The sequence below is a fragment of the Pelobates fuscus genome, chromosome 6 (genome assembly GCF_036172605.1).
Source record: "Pelobates fuscus isolate aPelFus1 chromosome 6, aPelFus1.pri, whole genome shotgun sequence".
NCBI classification, from domain to species: domain Eukaryota; kingdom Metazoa; phylum Chordata; class Amphibia; order Anura; family Pelobatidae; genus Pelobates; species Pelobates fuscus.
The window spans coordinates 136,300,959-136,317,749 of record NC_086322.1 but is presented as its reverse complement, the minus strand read 5'-3'; the positions used below and the strand labels follow the sequence as shown (position 1 = coordinate 136,317,749).

Sequence of the window (16,791 nt, the reverse complement as noted above, 5' to 3'; positions counted from 1 at the left end):
AAAAAATGATATCACAGTATTCCAAAGGTGCGCGTATGTTGTAATAAAATGTTTTTCACAACCATTCTGAATAATTAATGCTAATATTAATATCAACGGGGTTATTCAGTAACGGGAATTGTTGGAAATTCAAAGTGAATTTCAGGTGAATTAGGCTCGCTTAATGAAAGTGAATTAGGGATAACAACACGCAAGTAGGACATGGGAATTGTTATAGACAACAAACTATGCAACAATGTGCAATGTCAATCAGCAGTGGTTAAGGCCAGTAAGATATTATCATGCATGAAAAAGGGCATTCATTCTCAGGGTGAGAATATCATTTTGCCTCTTTATAAATCACTGGTAAGACTACATATTGAATATGCTGTGCAATTTTGGGCACCTGTTCTAAAGAAGGATATTATGGCACTAAAAAAAGTGCAGAGGCGGGCTACAAAATTAATTAAAGGAATGGAACACATGAGCTATGAAGAAAGGTCAACAAATTTAAACCTATTTAGTTTAGAAAAATGTCACCTGAGAGGGGATATGATAACATTATACAAATATATCCGGAGCCAATACAAACCATTGTGTGAAAATCTATTCACAAACAGGACTTTACATAGGACACAAGGTCATGCGTTTAGACTGGAAGAAAAAAGATTTAGTCTAAGGCAAAATAAAGTTGTTTTTTTTGTTGTTGTTTTTTTTACCATTAAGAACAAGAAGGATGTGGAATTCTCTGCCTAAAGAAGTTGTTTTATCAGAGTCCGTGCAGATGTTTCAACAGCAACTAGATGCATACTTGCAAAAACAGAATATTCAATTATATAATTTTTCAATTGTAGAGTAATAGCTTCTTGATCAAAGGATAAATCTGACTGCCATTCTGGGGGTAAAGAGGTTTGGTGTTTTCCTAGTTTCTTGGAAAATTGGAAGTGCTTCAAACTGTTTTTTTGTTTTGTTTTTTGTGCCTTCTTTTGGATCAACAGCAAAAAAAAAAAAAATGTCAGGAAGGCTCAACTTGATGGACACATGTCTCTTTTCAGCCAATGTAACTATGTAACTATGCTATAGGAAAATAGTATGAGAGACCTGGTGGGTTTGTAGGGCATCTTCTATGAATTAAAATAGCAGGAGGTGTTGAAATATCTCCTGATACAGTAATGTAAGCTCCATATGGGCTGGTGGTCCACAGTCTGAAAATCTCCCAGTGTACAACAGTATCTGGGGTATGAAATGACGATCAGCCTATGATGAGTATGTATGATGACTCTAGAAATGTTTGAAAGTGACTCAATGGTGGCAAATACTCAGCAGTCAAAATATAACTAAACTGTTTATATAAATAAAAACATTTAAAAACTGTTTAATGCTTAATGAAATTACAACACAAGGGAACTCCAGATACTATAACCAGTTTAATAAGATGAAGCAGACACAGTGCCTACAGTGTCCCTTTAACTTGATACAATGACAAAAGGCAAGCTTTTGGCTCAGATAAGTATAATTCACTGTGCCTATGTGTTCTTTACATGCTGACATAGTCAACATCAGAAAGGAACCTGGAGCAGAGAGGATTCCTCGGTCCACTTAAAGATACATTTTTGGTAAAAAATGAGCGATTTTATATATAAAAGTCATTAAAAATATACAATTAAGAAAAGAATAGCAAGATATTCCCTTTCAAAGTTTTGTAGATGCACAGCTGAGAGAGGTTGTATGCAGATATGGTCATACCCCTCCCTCACCAGAACGAAGTTCCGTCAGTCAGGAGCGGGATAATTCTCATTTTATCCCATAAACTCTTGTTCCATAAATTGTAAGAACTCGATTTTGGTACCAAGTCTATTTGTTCCTCTTTTCCATCCTAATGTCCCTCTATTGGCGGAACTCATTATTATTGGTGTGCCTGAATTTATGTGAGAGCTCTAACACTCCCAGTAATGTGTCTTTAAAGTATAGTAAATGTTTAAAGATATATTGTTCTTTTTCTAAATTACATTTTAGTTGAATGATATGTTACTAGATATGTCACCTAATAAGTCTCAGAACATCCCTGGCCACGCCCTAACTCGCACCCCTAAAATTAATTAATTAGACATTAATCCCTCTTTGTCCATTTGAAATGTTAAGGATGAGGAAATAGGGGACAGATATAATATAAGAAATGAACAATACACCCCCCACTAAATTCACATTTTATTCTTTAATGGATATAGAGATATGTAACAATGTTAAAAATATATAAAAATATAGAATTATTTATTTAATTCTGAAATGTGTTTGTTAGGTAGGCAAATGCAGAAACACCTTGAAAAGGAGACAGTTGCCATAGAAACTGGCCTTTTGTCATGTTATTCGGTTGTGGACAGCAGAATGACTTGATATTTTTATATAACAATGTGAAATCATAGAAAAAGGGGTTTTCCCATACATCGCTAACTGACAAAGGAATCATCGTTGTATAACTCCATAAAGAACAGTTACAGCTATATAGGCCAAATAAAGGTGAGTATCCAGCAATCCTGGGGTAGTTAGGCATACTGATGAACAGAGCATCATGATTTTGTCATTTAATTGCAATATTTTTGCATGAATGTGATGTTTTCTACACATTTGAAATGTGTTTTGGCGTGGAATCTTTGAATAGGTAAGAATTCCAATGTAAATTAAATAAAATAGTTGTAATATCTGGAATACTATAATTAAGAATAAATCTTTTTTGGGAATTCTACAGACATAGGAACATTATAGTGTCAGGAATAGAAACATGTATTCTTTACTGTAGTGTTGGAATACAGGATTAGGTCCCCAAGCCCCCTCCCTTTATGAAGATTAAAGGTAGCTTCACTGACATTTTCTCCCTCTCTGTGTCGATAACACCACAACTGGCTCCGCCTCCTTCGCTGAGATCAACAATCCTATAGGAAAGAATTGGGAAGTTATTGCGGATCTTATTGCTGCTCTAATCGGCATCTTCTCGTAGAGATTCATTGGATGAATGCATCTCTATGGGAAACGTTGAGAGTCTCCATGAAGAGGGTGGAGGCGCTGAATGTTGGTGCTGCACACTGTGCAGCACTGACTGACCCAGGAAGTAATGCAAAGAAAAAAACAAAACAATAATGCTAGGAAAAGCAAGCACTCCAAATCCAAAAGGAAATGTTTATTCCACAAGGTACATGAACAAACAGGAGAAAACAAAAACAAAAAACAAAAAAATCTTTCGGAGATGTTTCGACCACCCGGTCTTTAGACATAGGAGTAAACCTTTGCATGACTGCCACTGGAGGTTACTAAGCAGCAATGTAGCGTGTCCAGTGCTCAGACTCCAGGAACAGGCTATAGACGCCAGAAAACTAAATTAAACTGTAGTGGGTCTAATGACTATAGTGTCCATTTAACCTTTTTCAAATGTTAGGCTATTTTATGATTTCATTATTTATTAGTTTATTATAAACGTATTACAGGTGTTCTAAAGTACAAAAAGTGTGCCAACAAACATGGAACGAGTAGAACTAGCAGGTACATTCCATTGTTGCCTCTTTGTTTTTGTTTTGTTTTGACATTATTGCACTATTTTTCTATGTGAATAACCCATAACCTGTTATTGCTGTTAACCTGTGTGAGTTTCAGCTCTAGTTTTGAAAACTAACCTTAATAATACGTTTTGTTTACTGAAATGTTTTTGAAGGATGACCTTCATTTGAACTGGTTTATTAAGCCATATTAAGTTATTAGCATATTTGTTTTGTTTCTAATTATGATGGTAACGATTTTTTTCATAAAAGAACCAGAGAACTTACTCACTAAAAAGCAACTTCGTATAGTTTGTTTTGTTTTTAAATACATAATTTAGGCAAAAATAATGTGGGTTTAGTTACAGTATATGATCACACATTGGATAAGCCTGTCACAATGCCAATGTATCACATTTTTGGAAGGTCCTATTCTAACAACCTAATGTCTACTCTTTATCTGTATATTAGATATACCCCAAATGTCAACATGCATGCATTTAATTTATGTATTTTTTTTCACTGGAGTTATATCTAAAAACAGCTTGTCTGCTGCCTTTGCAAGTCCTCCTCTTCTAATCCCTCCCAGACTTTCTGTGGCTGTCCAATCACAGACTTTCCAATGAGAAGTCTTTGCAAGGCAGGTGCTCTGGGCAATTGCTGCCTGTTGAGTTCAATGCAAATGTAAAGGAAGTAACATGACCTGCTGTCTGCTTGAAAAGCATGGAGGTGTAACCAGTATTATTTATAAAGGTGTCAATCTCTATTAAAATCTGCACTTTTTCGAAAATGACAAAATAAGACACATTCTTCACACAAACCTTTCCAGCAAGCCAAATAATTCAAGAATTTCACGCCCACGTATTTTCTTATTTATTAGCCAGTCATGACAATCCATACAATGTATTTCTGTAGGTATGTTAAATCATTTTGATCCTATTATCTGTACGATTATATATGGAAAGAAGAGTCCACAAAGGCAGCAGCTGTGGTTAGATATCACAGGATAGAATTTGACCAGTGACATTAGTCCATGACAGAGCGAGCTGGGGTTCTTGGAGACAAGCTCAGCTGTTTCATTAATCACATGTTGTATTTGAACTGGCTGACAAGGCAGTAGAATTAGTCAAATCCACATTTCCCCTTTGAGAATGCAGTTGGTTTATCAGGAACGCTGCAAGTGTAGAAAGAGAGAAAACAGAGCAGTGCTGTAATGACAAAGAGGAGGGTAGAGGGAAATGTATGGCAAAATGGAAATTGTTTAATGAGGAACTGTCCCAATCCACATGAGATTCATGCACAATCCATAGCTAACTAGAAGGTAGCTACACTCTTCTAACACATATGGTAAAATAATAAACTTGCATTTGTTTATTTTTATTTATGTTTACGAATGTTGTGTATGCATGGGTATATGTCTTGATATATATGTTCCCATACTAAAATAATACATGTTTAAAATTGTTCGTTAATAGCTATGTGCTGTGCGATTTTTTTTTCTTTCTTTCTTTCTTTGTTCAAAACACGTTTTGTTTTGTTTTTTTATTTTGATTTTCATGGCTTGAAGCTATCAAATCACAGTATGCCGTGTTATGTAAATGCATGCTATGCCATGAGTGTGACAAAATCATTGAAAATATTCCTAGCTAGTGTATGGAGCAAAATTGATGGTGGTGGCAGAAATAAACGTGTTTTATACTTATTTCCTCTTAAAACCTTGCAATACAAAGTGCTTTCGTAACAATCACTAGTGGGAGTTAAAATGGAAATGTCATTTGCTCAAATGTTTCATCAAAAGAATAACCAATTGTTACTTATGAACAAACAAATTTAATCAAGATTGGGAATTTGCTCTAGTAAATTAAACTACATTAAAAAAGCACATGGAAGGAATGGAAAAAAAAAATGTTTTGGCATTCACGGGCCAATAGGAAGTCCTGACTAGTTTTCTTTACAATCCATGTCTACATACTGTCTCCAGGATTACCCACATGGCTTTGTTTATGTAATTTTGTAACCGTTATCCCATTGAGAACTCAAAGACTGTTTTTCACTTTTTCCTATAATGATGATTGATGATGGTTGCACTTTAATTGCAAATGGACATTGGAGTAGGAACCAAAGAAAATCTGTGGGAAAACAACAAACGTACATAATAGTCCCAGGCCCACTTAGGGAGCTTATATTAAACCATGCAGTTTTCTACAGGTAAATGATATATTATCACTAGGAGTCTATTAGTAGAATGGGATAACAACTCTTTTTTTCTTATGTTTATGTTTTTGTTTTTCTTATCTTTCATAGACATTGAAACTTGATCATAAAAGCTACACTGGGCTTAACAACCAACTAGAGTCAATGGAGATATCAAGGTTGGCTCAAGATGGCTTAAAGGGACATGGTAGGCAACTGCCTTGTGTCATTGAAGTGGTTATAGTCTCCGTTGCCAACCCTTAATTTTTAATGGTTTAATGCTAAATTAGTCCCCATAAGCCCATCTCCTCTACACTGCGTAGGCTAATGAGAAAACTTCAGGATGAACAGCAGTGGATGGCTGTGACTGACAGAGAATTAGCAAATGGCTTTTAGCATATCATGGCTCACAGTGATGGTATGATTTAGTATGCCTAATAAGAGTTATGTAATTTCTTCCTTAGCCATAGCTCCAGCTTAGAAAATGGTTTAACACTAAAAGGGACACTATAGGCACCCAGAGCACTTCAGCTCATAGAAGTGGTCTGGGTGCAATGTGCCATCACCCTTAACCTTGAGCCTGTAATTATTGCAGTTTTTAATAAACTGCAATGATTACCTGCTAGGGTTAACTCCTCCTTTTGTGGAGGACAGCCGCTCAAGGGAATTTCAGGTGCTTAGGTAACTTTTGGTCACCTAAATGAAGCTGGATGTCCTCACGCTATGCATGAGGACTTCTGTCGTCACTGGAATCCCCATAGTAAAGCATTGAATAATGCTTTCCTATGGGGAAATCCTAATGCGCGCTCGGCCATTGCCACAGATGCACATTAGGTCTTGCCCCCACGGCTGACGTCGGCAGGGGAGGACGTGCCAATGTCGGCATGCCATGTCCCTTTTTCAAGGTTCCTGTCTCACGTTCTAGAATTTGTTTCCTGGTATCACGCTTTTAGGGATTCAAGGGAAATTTCCCCAGTTAGTGTAGCGCGTGCACATCATTAGACGTGCTCGTGCTATGCTCAGAACACTAGAACCTTGTAGAGAGCACTGAAACCGTACTTCCTGCATGATCCACTGTTGGTGACCTGCCCACTTTGGATGGCACCATTGACTAATTTTGTGTCATTGGCCTGTCCCCTTTTACCCTGCTCACTGGCATCACACTTCATTGAACACTGTTGGGGGGCAGGGTGTATGAAAATGTGACTTACATGACAATTAAAGTGCCCAAAATTAACCAAATCGGAAAAGTTCTCTAAGTCAAAATTTTTTCAGCTATTTTGGGGGGAAAATGTAATTCACTTTGAGTTTTTGACAACTGAAACTTTTGTGAAAATTTCCAGTAAAAAAGCAAAAAGAAACTACATGTGTGGTGTAATTCTTATCACACAGACAGCCACAGCATTCTAATATTTCAAGAACAGCAGCCAGAATGTTAATAGATGTTCTAGCCCGCTTATATGCTTGTATCCAGATTGCTTTATCTTTACTATCTGCCCACATTTCTTCACCTCGCCTACAAACTCCTTGGCATGAATCCATACAAAATTCAATATCAGAACAATTAAGAAGCACTTTATTGTGAAGGAATACACTGATCAGCCACAAAATTAAAACCACAGATAGGTGATGTGAATAACATTGATTCTATTGTGTGCGTGTGTCTATATATATATATATATATATATATATATATATATATTACAATGGCAGCTGTCAAAGAGGATATATTTGGCAGCAAGTGGACAATTCTTGAATTTCATGTTTTGGAAGTAGGAAAAATCGGCAAACTAAAAGATCTGAATGACTTTGACAATAGCAATATAGTAATGGCTAGACGACTGGGTCAGAGCAACTCCAAAATGGCATTTTTTGTGGGGTGTTACCAATATGCATTGGTTAATACATATCCAAAGTGGTACAAGAAAGGACAACTGGATCATGGGTGCCCAGGGCATACAAGAATACAACCTAAGGTATTAAACTTGGGGTATTTTGACTCTCTTCATGCAAACATTTTACCACCAATCTATGCCAAATTAAAAATAAATAATAGTAATTGGTGATTTTTTTGACACATAGCAATCTAAGAATATATGTACTGAGAACTTTAAGGGCTACTGCCATGTATTGATGTGTCTGGTTCTATGGGGGCTAAATGACCTTATTTGGAAGGTGCGCATTCCAGTTTTCCAACTTGGAATTTTCACAGCTGGTCATCATGCACCCATGTCCTATTTGTGAAATTTTTTTTAAGCCCGCCAATGTAATTTACCCCCACCAAACTACATATTTTTTTAAAAGTAGACATCCCAGGGTATTCAATATGGGGTATGTCCAGTCATTTTTAGAAGGCACTTTGCCACAAACACTGGTCAAAGTTAGCATTTATATTTGTTTGTGTGTTAAAAATGCAAAAAACTTTTATGAACGCTAACTTTGGCCAGTGTTTGTGACTAGGTGGCTACTAAAAAAGACTGAACATACCCCATTTGCAATACCTTGGGTCGTCTTATTTTGCAATAGGTATGCCATCATGGGGGTAATTCTTATTCCTGGGCTACCATTCGCTCTCAAAGGCAACATAACCAATCTGGCAAATTTTAATGTGAGAAAAACAGCCTTATATTTGACCCTATAACTTTCAAAAACACTATAGAATCTGTACATGGGGGGGCATTGTTATGGGGAGACTTCACTGAACACAAATATTAGTGTTTCAAAACAGTAAAATGTATTGCAACAATGATATCATCAGTGAAAGTGCCGTTTGTGTGTGTCAAAAATGCAAAAAACGTCTCTTTCACTGACAATATCATTGCTGTGATATATTTTACTGTTTTGAAACACTAACATTTGTATTCAGCGAAGTCTACTGAGTAAAACAGTACCATCCATCTACAGGTTTTAGGGTGTCTTGGAAAGTTACAGGGTTAAATATAGTGCTAGCAAATTAAATTCTCTGGACTTTCAGCTTGGGCAGGTCCTCCAAATTGCAATTAATACAATTACTTCATGATGTAAAAATATATCATAAGCTTGCACGTAGAATTTAAATATATATACATATTTATATATTTGAAGTCTGTGTTTATTTATTAAATTATTTATGTAATTTTATGTATATGGACATATGTGTATTTCATATTATTTTATATAGTTTCATTATAAGTGTATTTTGATATTAATATATACATATTAATATCAAAATACATATATATACATATTAATATCAAAATACAGTTAGAATAAAATTACATATATATATTTAGAATTTATTATTTTTAAATGTTTTATTTATTTTTATTTAATTTATTTTTTATAATCTATATATACAATATATAGTTATTATATATATACGTGCGTAATTTTACTCTGTGTATTTTTATATTAATATATGTATATATTAATAAAAAATACACTTAGTATGACGTTATAAATAATATATATATATATATATATATATATTATTTTTTATTTTTTTTTATTAACTTTTTTTTTTTTTTATTGTAACAGTTTTTTTTTCACCAGCAGGGGGACTGCATAAAAGAAGCATGACATTAAATGAAAAAAAGGCTTTAGTTTCGGATTTCAAAACCATATCTAATCTATCAGTCTGATCTTAAAAGGATGGATACATTTTGGAGTATACACTTCTCTCTTTTGTGTATGATTTTTGTAGATGTTGCTCAGGCTCTCCACAAATCATATTGCTAAATTATACTAATTAAAGGCACATTGTAAAGCCCACTGTAGTAGTTACGATGCCAATTGGCACCAAAAAATATTTTGCACCATTTGGACACAAAGAACCATATATGTTATAGAAGAATGATTTAATTTAATGCATAGCTTAGGTAGATCACAGTACGTTTTAAATATCAAACAATGCAGGAGATTACAGATCAGATCTATATGCAAATATTTTAATAAGTTATTAATACATTACTTCTTAATACATAACTTCTACTTGTTAATTATAGCCACAGCTATTGAATCATTTGTAGAATCCTAAAATACAAATATCCAGTACACATTAATAAACAAAAAAAAGGAACTCAAACTCTTGATCCAAGGAGGGATCTGACTGCCATTCTGCAGTTGAGAAGGAATTTTTTCCTAGTTTGTCGCAAAATTGCAAAGCACTTGACACAGGTTTTTTTTATTTTGTCTCTTGGATCACCAGCAAAAACATATGTAAGAAAGGCTGAACTTAATGAACGCATGACTCTTTTCAGCCTTTGTAACTATGTCCCCACAGCAACCTGAGCAATATTTCAATCTAACAATAGCTCTTTCTCAAGTTGAAAGGTATCAAAATTAGATTTTTTTTGTATGTCCATTGAGTCATTTGTTTTGTAAAATGGGCCCTCCAAATAGTTTATTTAATGTTTTTTAATGTAAATTTATCTTTAACTAAAGACAAATCGATCTACTTAAGAAAGGCTTGAGTGTGTCTGTCCTGATTGAAATAAAATATGTACATATAGCAGCAGATAGTCTACTTCTAGAGCAATACCCAGCTTTAATATTCAGGGTGCCAGCTGGCCAGTTCTTACAATCAATTAACTACATTCACATTGTGAAACCACAACACACCATGCTGTTAATTACAGGCGCGCCCGCAGCCACATGGGATCTTGCAATCTTTTTAACTCTTCGAGTAATCTTTAAGGTGTTTGAACATGCCACTGGTGCTATTCTACTTGTATTTGTATGTGTATGTGCTCTTTTTGGAACTAAAAGGAGGATACTAGGCTTATTTGCTACTTGTTTAGTATTGCATTTTGTTTCTTTTGTTCAATCATTTTATAGAAAAATGTATGTTTGCAATAGCTACAATACATAAAACTACTTTAAGGATAGTGCTGAATTGATGGCATTCCTTGTTTAATGTACGTGCACTATATCTGAGTGACGTGCTGAGAGTGATAATGACAGAGAGAGAGAGAGTGTGTGTGTGTGAATATTTATATGTGAAATTTAACATGTGTGTAAACATTTTATTTTCTTTGTGTCTCAATATTTCAGTCTATATGTGTGTGTAACTGGGTGGGTTCCCCCAATTTCGCAAATTACATGCATTGTGTTTTAGGAGAGCAAAGAGCACATGTATAGTCAGGGAATTATGGAGCCCTACTTGTTGATATTAGAATAAAAAAAGTCCTGACCTCTTCTGATTGTTATTAACTTCTAAACTATGGTATTATTCTGGCAAGAATAGGACATTTGGTAAACACCATACCCGCGGGGATAGACTTCACTTTATCTGAAAGAAGACATTTTTAGAATTGTGTGTGTTTAGTTTTCTTCATCATCACTCTTGATACTGGACCGCTAAGACTTTGGTTAAATGCAGGATATACCTGAATATAGCCATATATAAATAATCAAGGGAAAGATGACACCACCAATGCTTATAAATTTTGAGTTAGGTGCCAACAAGAATTTTGATTTGGTACCCATGGTGGTGCTACTAGAAAGAAGCTCATCTTCTGTATATATGTTTCCAGACGGAAATATTTCAAATTAGAATATCAGCATAATAATGATCTTATTTAATTTCTTAAAATTACATGAAATTTCTCAGGGGCAAAGATTACAAAGTAGCAGGTGTCTCTACCAGGCATTAGTCTTCTGAAAAAGGGAACATATGATTACCCTACTACAGGGGTAGGCAACCTTCGGCACTCTCTTCAGGAATCCCCCATGAATAGTCTGACTCAGCACAGATATTCCACCCTGAACATCCCTGATTCAGTCATCTTGGTAATGTCTATAATTTAGTTATAATCGTGGCTGGAATATATATTTTTTCAGAATTCCTTGAGCGTGATTTCCACTCATTGTATTTTTCCAATCAGGTCATAAAGCTTTCCAACATCACTGTCAAACAGGCACAATAGCATAAATTATTGATAAAAAAAATATACATGTCAGGTCTAGACATGAAGATGAAGTGTTCCTTTAAAGAAATGCTTTTAATCAGCAAAATCATTCTTCTGATTATTATAAAACCAATCATTCTGCTGGAAAGAAAGGAAAAATAGATTCAGACAGGTATTGTCAAGTAGAATCTACCACACCTTTAAATGTTTCATTTTTGTTTTTCTTCAAGCAGACATCTCCAAGCTGTGTTTTTCTGACTGTTCTATGCAAACTCACACATTTAAATGACTGGCAACAGATGAAGACATGAATATTCAGAATGGTTTTCTGGCTCGGTCACCCGTATACTAGAATGGTGCATGCGAGAGGCAGGTGGACCGGACACAGCCAGTCCTGCTTCAGATTAGAGCTGCAATTATATAATTAAAGAGAAACCAAACGCAGAGAGAGAAGGACAGAGGGAAGGAAGCGAGTCATGTGTTCAAACTGAGGCAGTCCTAGCAGCAGCAGCAGCATCAAGTCATTAAGTCAGACTACACCATTTTTATCCTCACACTGCGTTGAGGTGCATGTAGAATTTCAAAGAGCTCATCCTCCCCCACTGGTTTCCAAAAGGTGGCCTCTTCCTGGCTGGAGGACGCAGGCTGTATCGAAAGGTCCCAGAAGACCTTTCTGGTTTGGTGAGGAGTTAAAGGATGAATTGTCAGCTGGTCTGAAGCTTGCATTTATTTACAATCAATGCAAATCTAGAATGATGCCTGTGTGAAAAATTAGCTTTTACTATCTCTTTTTTTTTTTATTTTATAAACTAAATCTTCTGCATGTCATCTGCTTATAGTTAAAACAGTGGTGCCAATGGTGTGTTGGCATTACGATGCAGCATTGTATGATGGGTTTTGCAGCATATGGACCAAAGCTCTAATTTAGCAGTGGATTGCAGGATTACAGTGGAAAGTTCGTTCTGGCAGCTGCAGACTTGGCGGATAATAAATAAATTGGGATTTTCCTTTGATAAGACCTGACTCTTTGGAGCTGGTGTTTGCCTTCTCAAAATGGCTCATGCAGCTGCATCAATAAAAAAAGTACGGGAGTTGGAACTACCCAACATTGAGGAGAAGGAGAAGGAAAGGGAAAGGGAAAGGAAAAGGCGTAAGATCCCTAGGGAGCGATTAGAACGGAAACGTAAGGTATGGAAAACCTGCACTCTTTCCCTTCATCCATCCTACCTCCCATTGTCTCATATGTATTTCCAATTATCACTACCGAATCATAATCACTCAGAGTAGATTTCTATTCTAGAACCTCTTTGACATTGATATTTTGTATCCAGGAATCTACCTATATGCAGATTAAATGCACTGGATCAGTCATGCATTTCCTTTGGCATACCAGCTACATTTCCCATGGTATTTGAATGCCTCAGCATAATAGGAAAGGTGGTCCATAGCAGCTAGAATGCCACATATGAGCAGTTACTGTAATAGATACATATAATTATAGTGCCCACACCTGTAAATATAAAAGAAAATGCCTCCAGTGTACCTACCCAGGTTCACCGTGCTTGCATACGGAAATGAAAACATCTGTGCAAATGAGTACTTCAATCCATCACTTACATAATAATAAAATATGATTACATTTCCCCTGTACTTCTTGTTTAGAAAAATGAAGAGTGTTTTATGCCTGATTGAACACAGACCCCACCTTCCTCATGCCACATCAAGTCAGCTGGTCAACATGCTGCGAGGAATAGCTAGGGGCATACTCCAATATGCATTATTACATAGCTTGCAGAAATAGGAGTGCCTCACTTGTCACAACTGTATTGTCTTAAAAATACCCTTGCATCTCCCCTCCCCAGCATTAAGTCTGTATTTTCAAGATTCTGACCCCCTCCTAAAATAGGCTGCTCTTGCTGTTTAAAGAGGCTTACTGATTGCAGTACTCTGCATTAGTGTTTACCAGGGACACAAGCAAGTCTGCGGGGTGTGCTAGAGAAACAAGGAATCCTAGATTTGGCCAGGGATAGAATCTAATAACTAACTATATCAGCCAATTGTAACACCTTAATATCACGGAGGTTTTGGATCTCCTATGAGAGGATTGAATAGCATGGTTTTTTTTTGGTTGGTTCTTGGTACAGATGTTTGTACATGATGCACAAATGATGGGAGATTTGTGTATGAATGATATCGAGATAAATCATTGATTAATTGATGCTGGGTTTTTCAGAAACGTGCAACTGGTTTCTTTATATATATATATATATATATTTTTTTTTATTGGCAAAAAATATAAATATCATTTTTTTCCATTTTCAGTTTTAACTTTCAGGCTTTTCAGCTAAATTGATGGTGTATAAGATACATAATGTTACGCCATTTTCTGCTATTTTCTGTAATGCTGCACCAGAACACCTGCTATTTGAAGCTAGCATAACGAGCCAGGGTAATGCAGCATGCTAAGAATGTGTTTGATTTAGGTCCAATCTTTCCTGCTGTTATTCATTTTCACTTTAGGCAATGCAATTTGAAATTCATATAGATCTTCCCACCTATAAATATTCTGTCTTTGCCTTCTACACATTTAATACATGCATGTATCAATGTTGTTTGTTCATATTTTTATTATTAACTTAAACTGTCCAGTCTGTCACTGTAAAGCCCATGTAAATTATATCCTGCTAGGTAAGGCATTTTGTAAAAATCACTTACCACTTATAAAATGTCTAATACTGTAAAAAAAAAAAAAATTAAAAAAAATAGGGAGGATTTAATTAAATAGTGATGAGTGCAGGTGATTCCCCTGCATAAGTATGATTTTTTTGTAAACATTCTAGTACATAGGCATCCACCTTTAAACTTGGGGGTCACATTTCCAAATTTTTAGCCCTTCACACTAATCATCCCCAAGCAATATGTCTGCTTTTTTAAATCTTAAAATAACATATTAATGTTTAAATGCATACTGTAACTTTAAGAATGCTGTTTATGTATATACTGCTACCAGATGTATAATATTCCTTTATGCTTGCTTGTATACCAGACTCGCATGTCTATGGGGTCTACTCAAATTGCACTAGCTGTGCAACTGACTTGCACTATATTGGATGACCGCACAAATATGGAGGTACATGTTCTTTAGAGGCAAGCTATTTAAATGATGTCTTTTGCAGTCTAGTTACGCGCCTTTGCTTTTATTCTATTGGGTAGGGCTAGAATGATATTCTACTTGCTATTGCAAGTATAGAATGTAAATTATTCATCAAGTCCCATTGTATGGTCATCCTGAACTTTTATTCTATTAGAGACAGCTAAGGATTTCAGGTTGGATAAAATACCTAGTCATGTGCAAACCAGCAATGCAATGTTCCCCCACCAATGCAGAGTTGCAGAATATCTAAAGGATCATTCCTCTAGCCCATCTTTATCAACACATGCCTCAAACCAATTGCAACTCAAATTGGACTGAGAGGCCTGCACTTCACTTACAAGGAGACGGTGTAAAAGATGCCTGAGTAGATACAAGTCCCAAACTTTTTAGCATTCATATAAAGCTTGACCACTAACCTTCTCCAACTCATCCTCATGGGGGCTACATTCTCCTTGCTCACTTTCTATCTGCAATGTAATGATGAATATAAGCACTGGAAAAGAATACGCCCCCCCCCCCCCCCCAAAAAAAAGCAAAGAACAGAGTGAGTATCTCCATCACACAATACCACCACAGATCCCTAACCACGAAACATCAAAACTATCAGGAAATATGACAGAATTGATCTATGATGTGTAATGACGTTCCACCTTAGGGCCAACTTACTGTAAGTTCTTGCCCTTAGTACTAATGAACAAGGTAAATTGTTGAGCGATACAATGTGTTGTTTATTGTAGATATCAGATGGACCAGTGAATTAGTGATGGCTACTCTCTTATGTGTTGCAAGGATTATGGCAACACTTTTAACCTATACTGTGTATGAGTTGGGAAGATGTTAACACAAAGGACATGCCTCTTTATTGTTCTACTCTACTCTTGTAATCCTTTGGCATACCAGCTATATTTTTCATGATATTTGGATGCATGAACATCATTGAAAGTGTAGCCCATGACCGCTGGAATGCCAAACGTCAGCCTAGCTAAGAGATTCTGGGCCTAACTGCCTCATCTACAATCTAAAATAGAACATATCCATAGGATGATTGGTAAGACTTCATGAGCCACTTGCAGGGAGGGGTGGCACCCAAATCAAGAACTATATTTAGTATATGTGGAAGTCAGCATAGCCCTTAATGTTCTTATGAATATGCCATCCTTTTTTACAGGAATTACACTGATATTCCCTGTCTTACAGCCACCTGATTATTTAAGTTTCTAAACCTTTAGTGCATATTAGCAATACTCCCGTCACACAGAGTGTACTTGAACTCCTGTTGCTTTAGACAGTGGATTGATGGTGCCAAGATAAGTATTTTAGTTCTTTGGGATTAACAAACCCATAGAAAATACTTTGATCCATAAAAAAAAAACATGTTTGGTACTCCGTTTCTTAGTAAAACACTGTATTCATTAAATGGTTAATTGCAGTGGTTCCCAAACGTGTCCTCATCTCCCACCAACAATCCAGGATTTATGTATTACCTTGTTTTATTCAAATGGAGATACTGACAAAACCCGGACTGTTGGTGGATCTTGAGGACTGGTTTGGGAAACACTGGCTAATTATACTCCCTAGGAATTTACAGATCATTTTTACATTTCAGAGCAAAAGTCATGCCCTGCTAGAATTTTAATTTGTTAAATATTTTTGGATAGGATTTTCAAATTCTCTGATATTTTTGGTTATACTTTTAAAATGATTTAATATTTATTTATTTTTTTGAAAGAAATTTATATTTTGATATTTTTGTTTTTAAAAGAAGTGTTTTTTTATATTTGAATTTGTTTGAAAAACAAATAATTAAAAAAAAAAGTTATCCAAAAATATTAAATCATTTGAAAAGCTTATCTATAAATATTAAATTGAGGCCATTACCTGCGCTAACACAGCCAGACAGCCCATTCTCTAGCCCATCCTCTCCTCCCTGTAATTACTAGTGCTGCTCCCTTGATGAGGAAACTCATGCTGTTCTCAGACCATTTTTATGTAATAACATCTGACTTGCTTATTGAACATGTAGGGTGGAGTTTGGTCGATGTCTTTCCAT

General features: G+C 35.7%; 1 protein-coding gene across 47 annotated transcripts in view; it reads left to right on the top strand.

The window, feature by feature from the left end:
* The window catches only part of ANK2 (ankyrin 2), a 540,585-nt gene that overhangs the window by 268,587 nt on the left and 255,207 nt on the right, over positions 1-16,791 (top strand). For 5 of the 47 annotated variants that reach the window (XM_063458323.1, XM_063458324.1, XM_063458321.1 and 2 more), the window contains exon 1: positions 12,257-12,775. The exons of 41 other annotated variants lie outside the window; for them this stretch is intronic. In XM_063458323.1, the coding sequence (XP_063314393.1) occupies positions 12,641-12,775 (135 nt within the window). In that variant the 5' untranslated portion in view covers positions 12,257-12,640. Of the gene's footprint in view, positions 1-12,244; positions 12,776-16,791 lie in introns of those variants that run through there. One more of the 47 variants, XM_063458292.1, reaches the window with a different exon arrangement.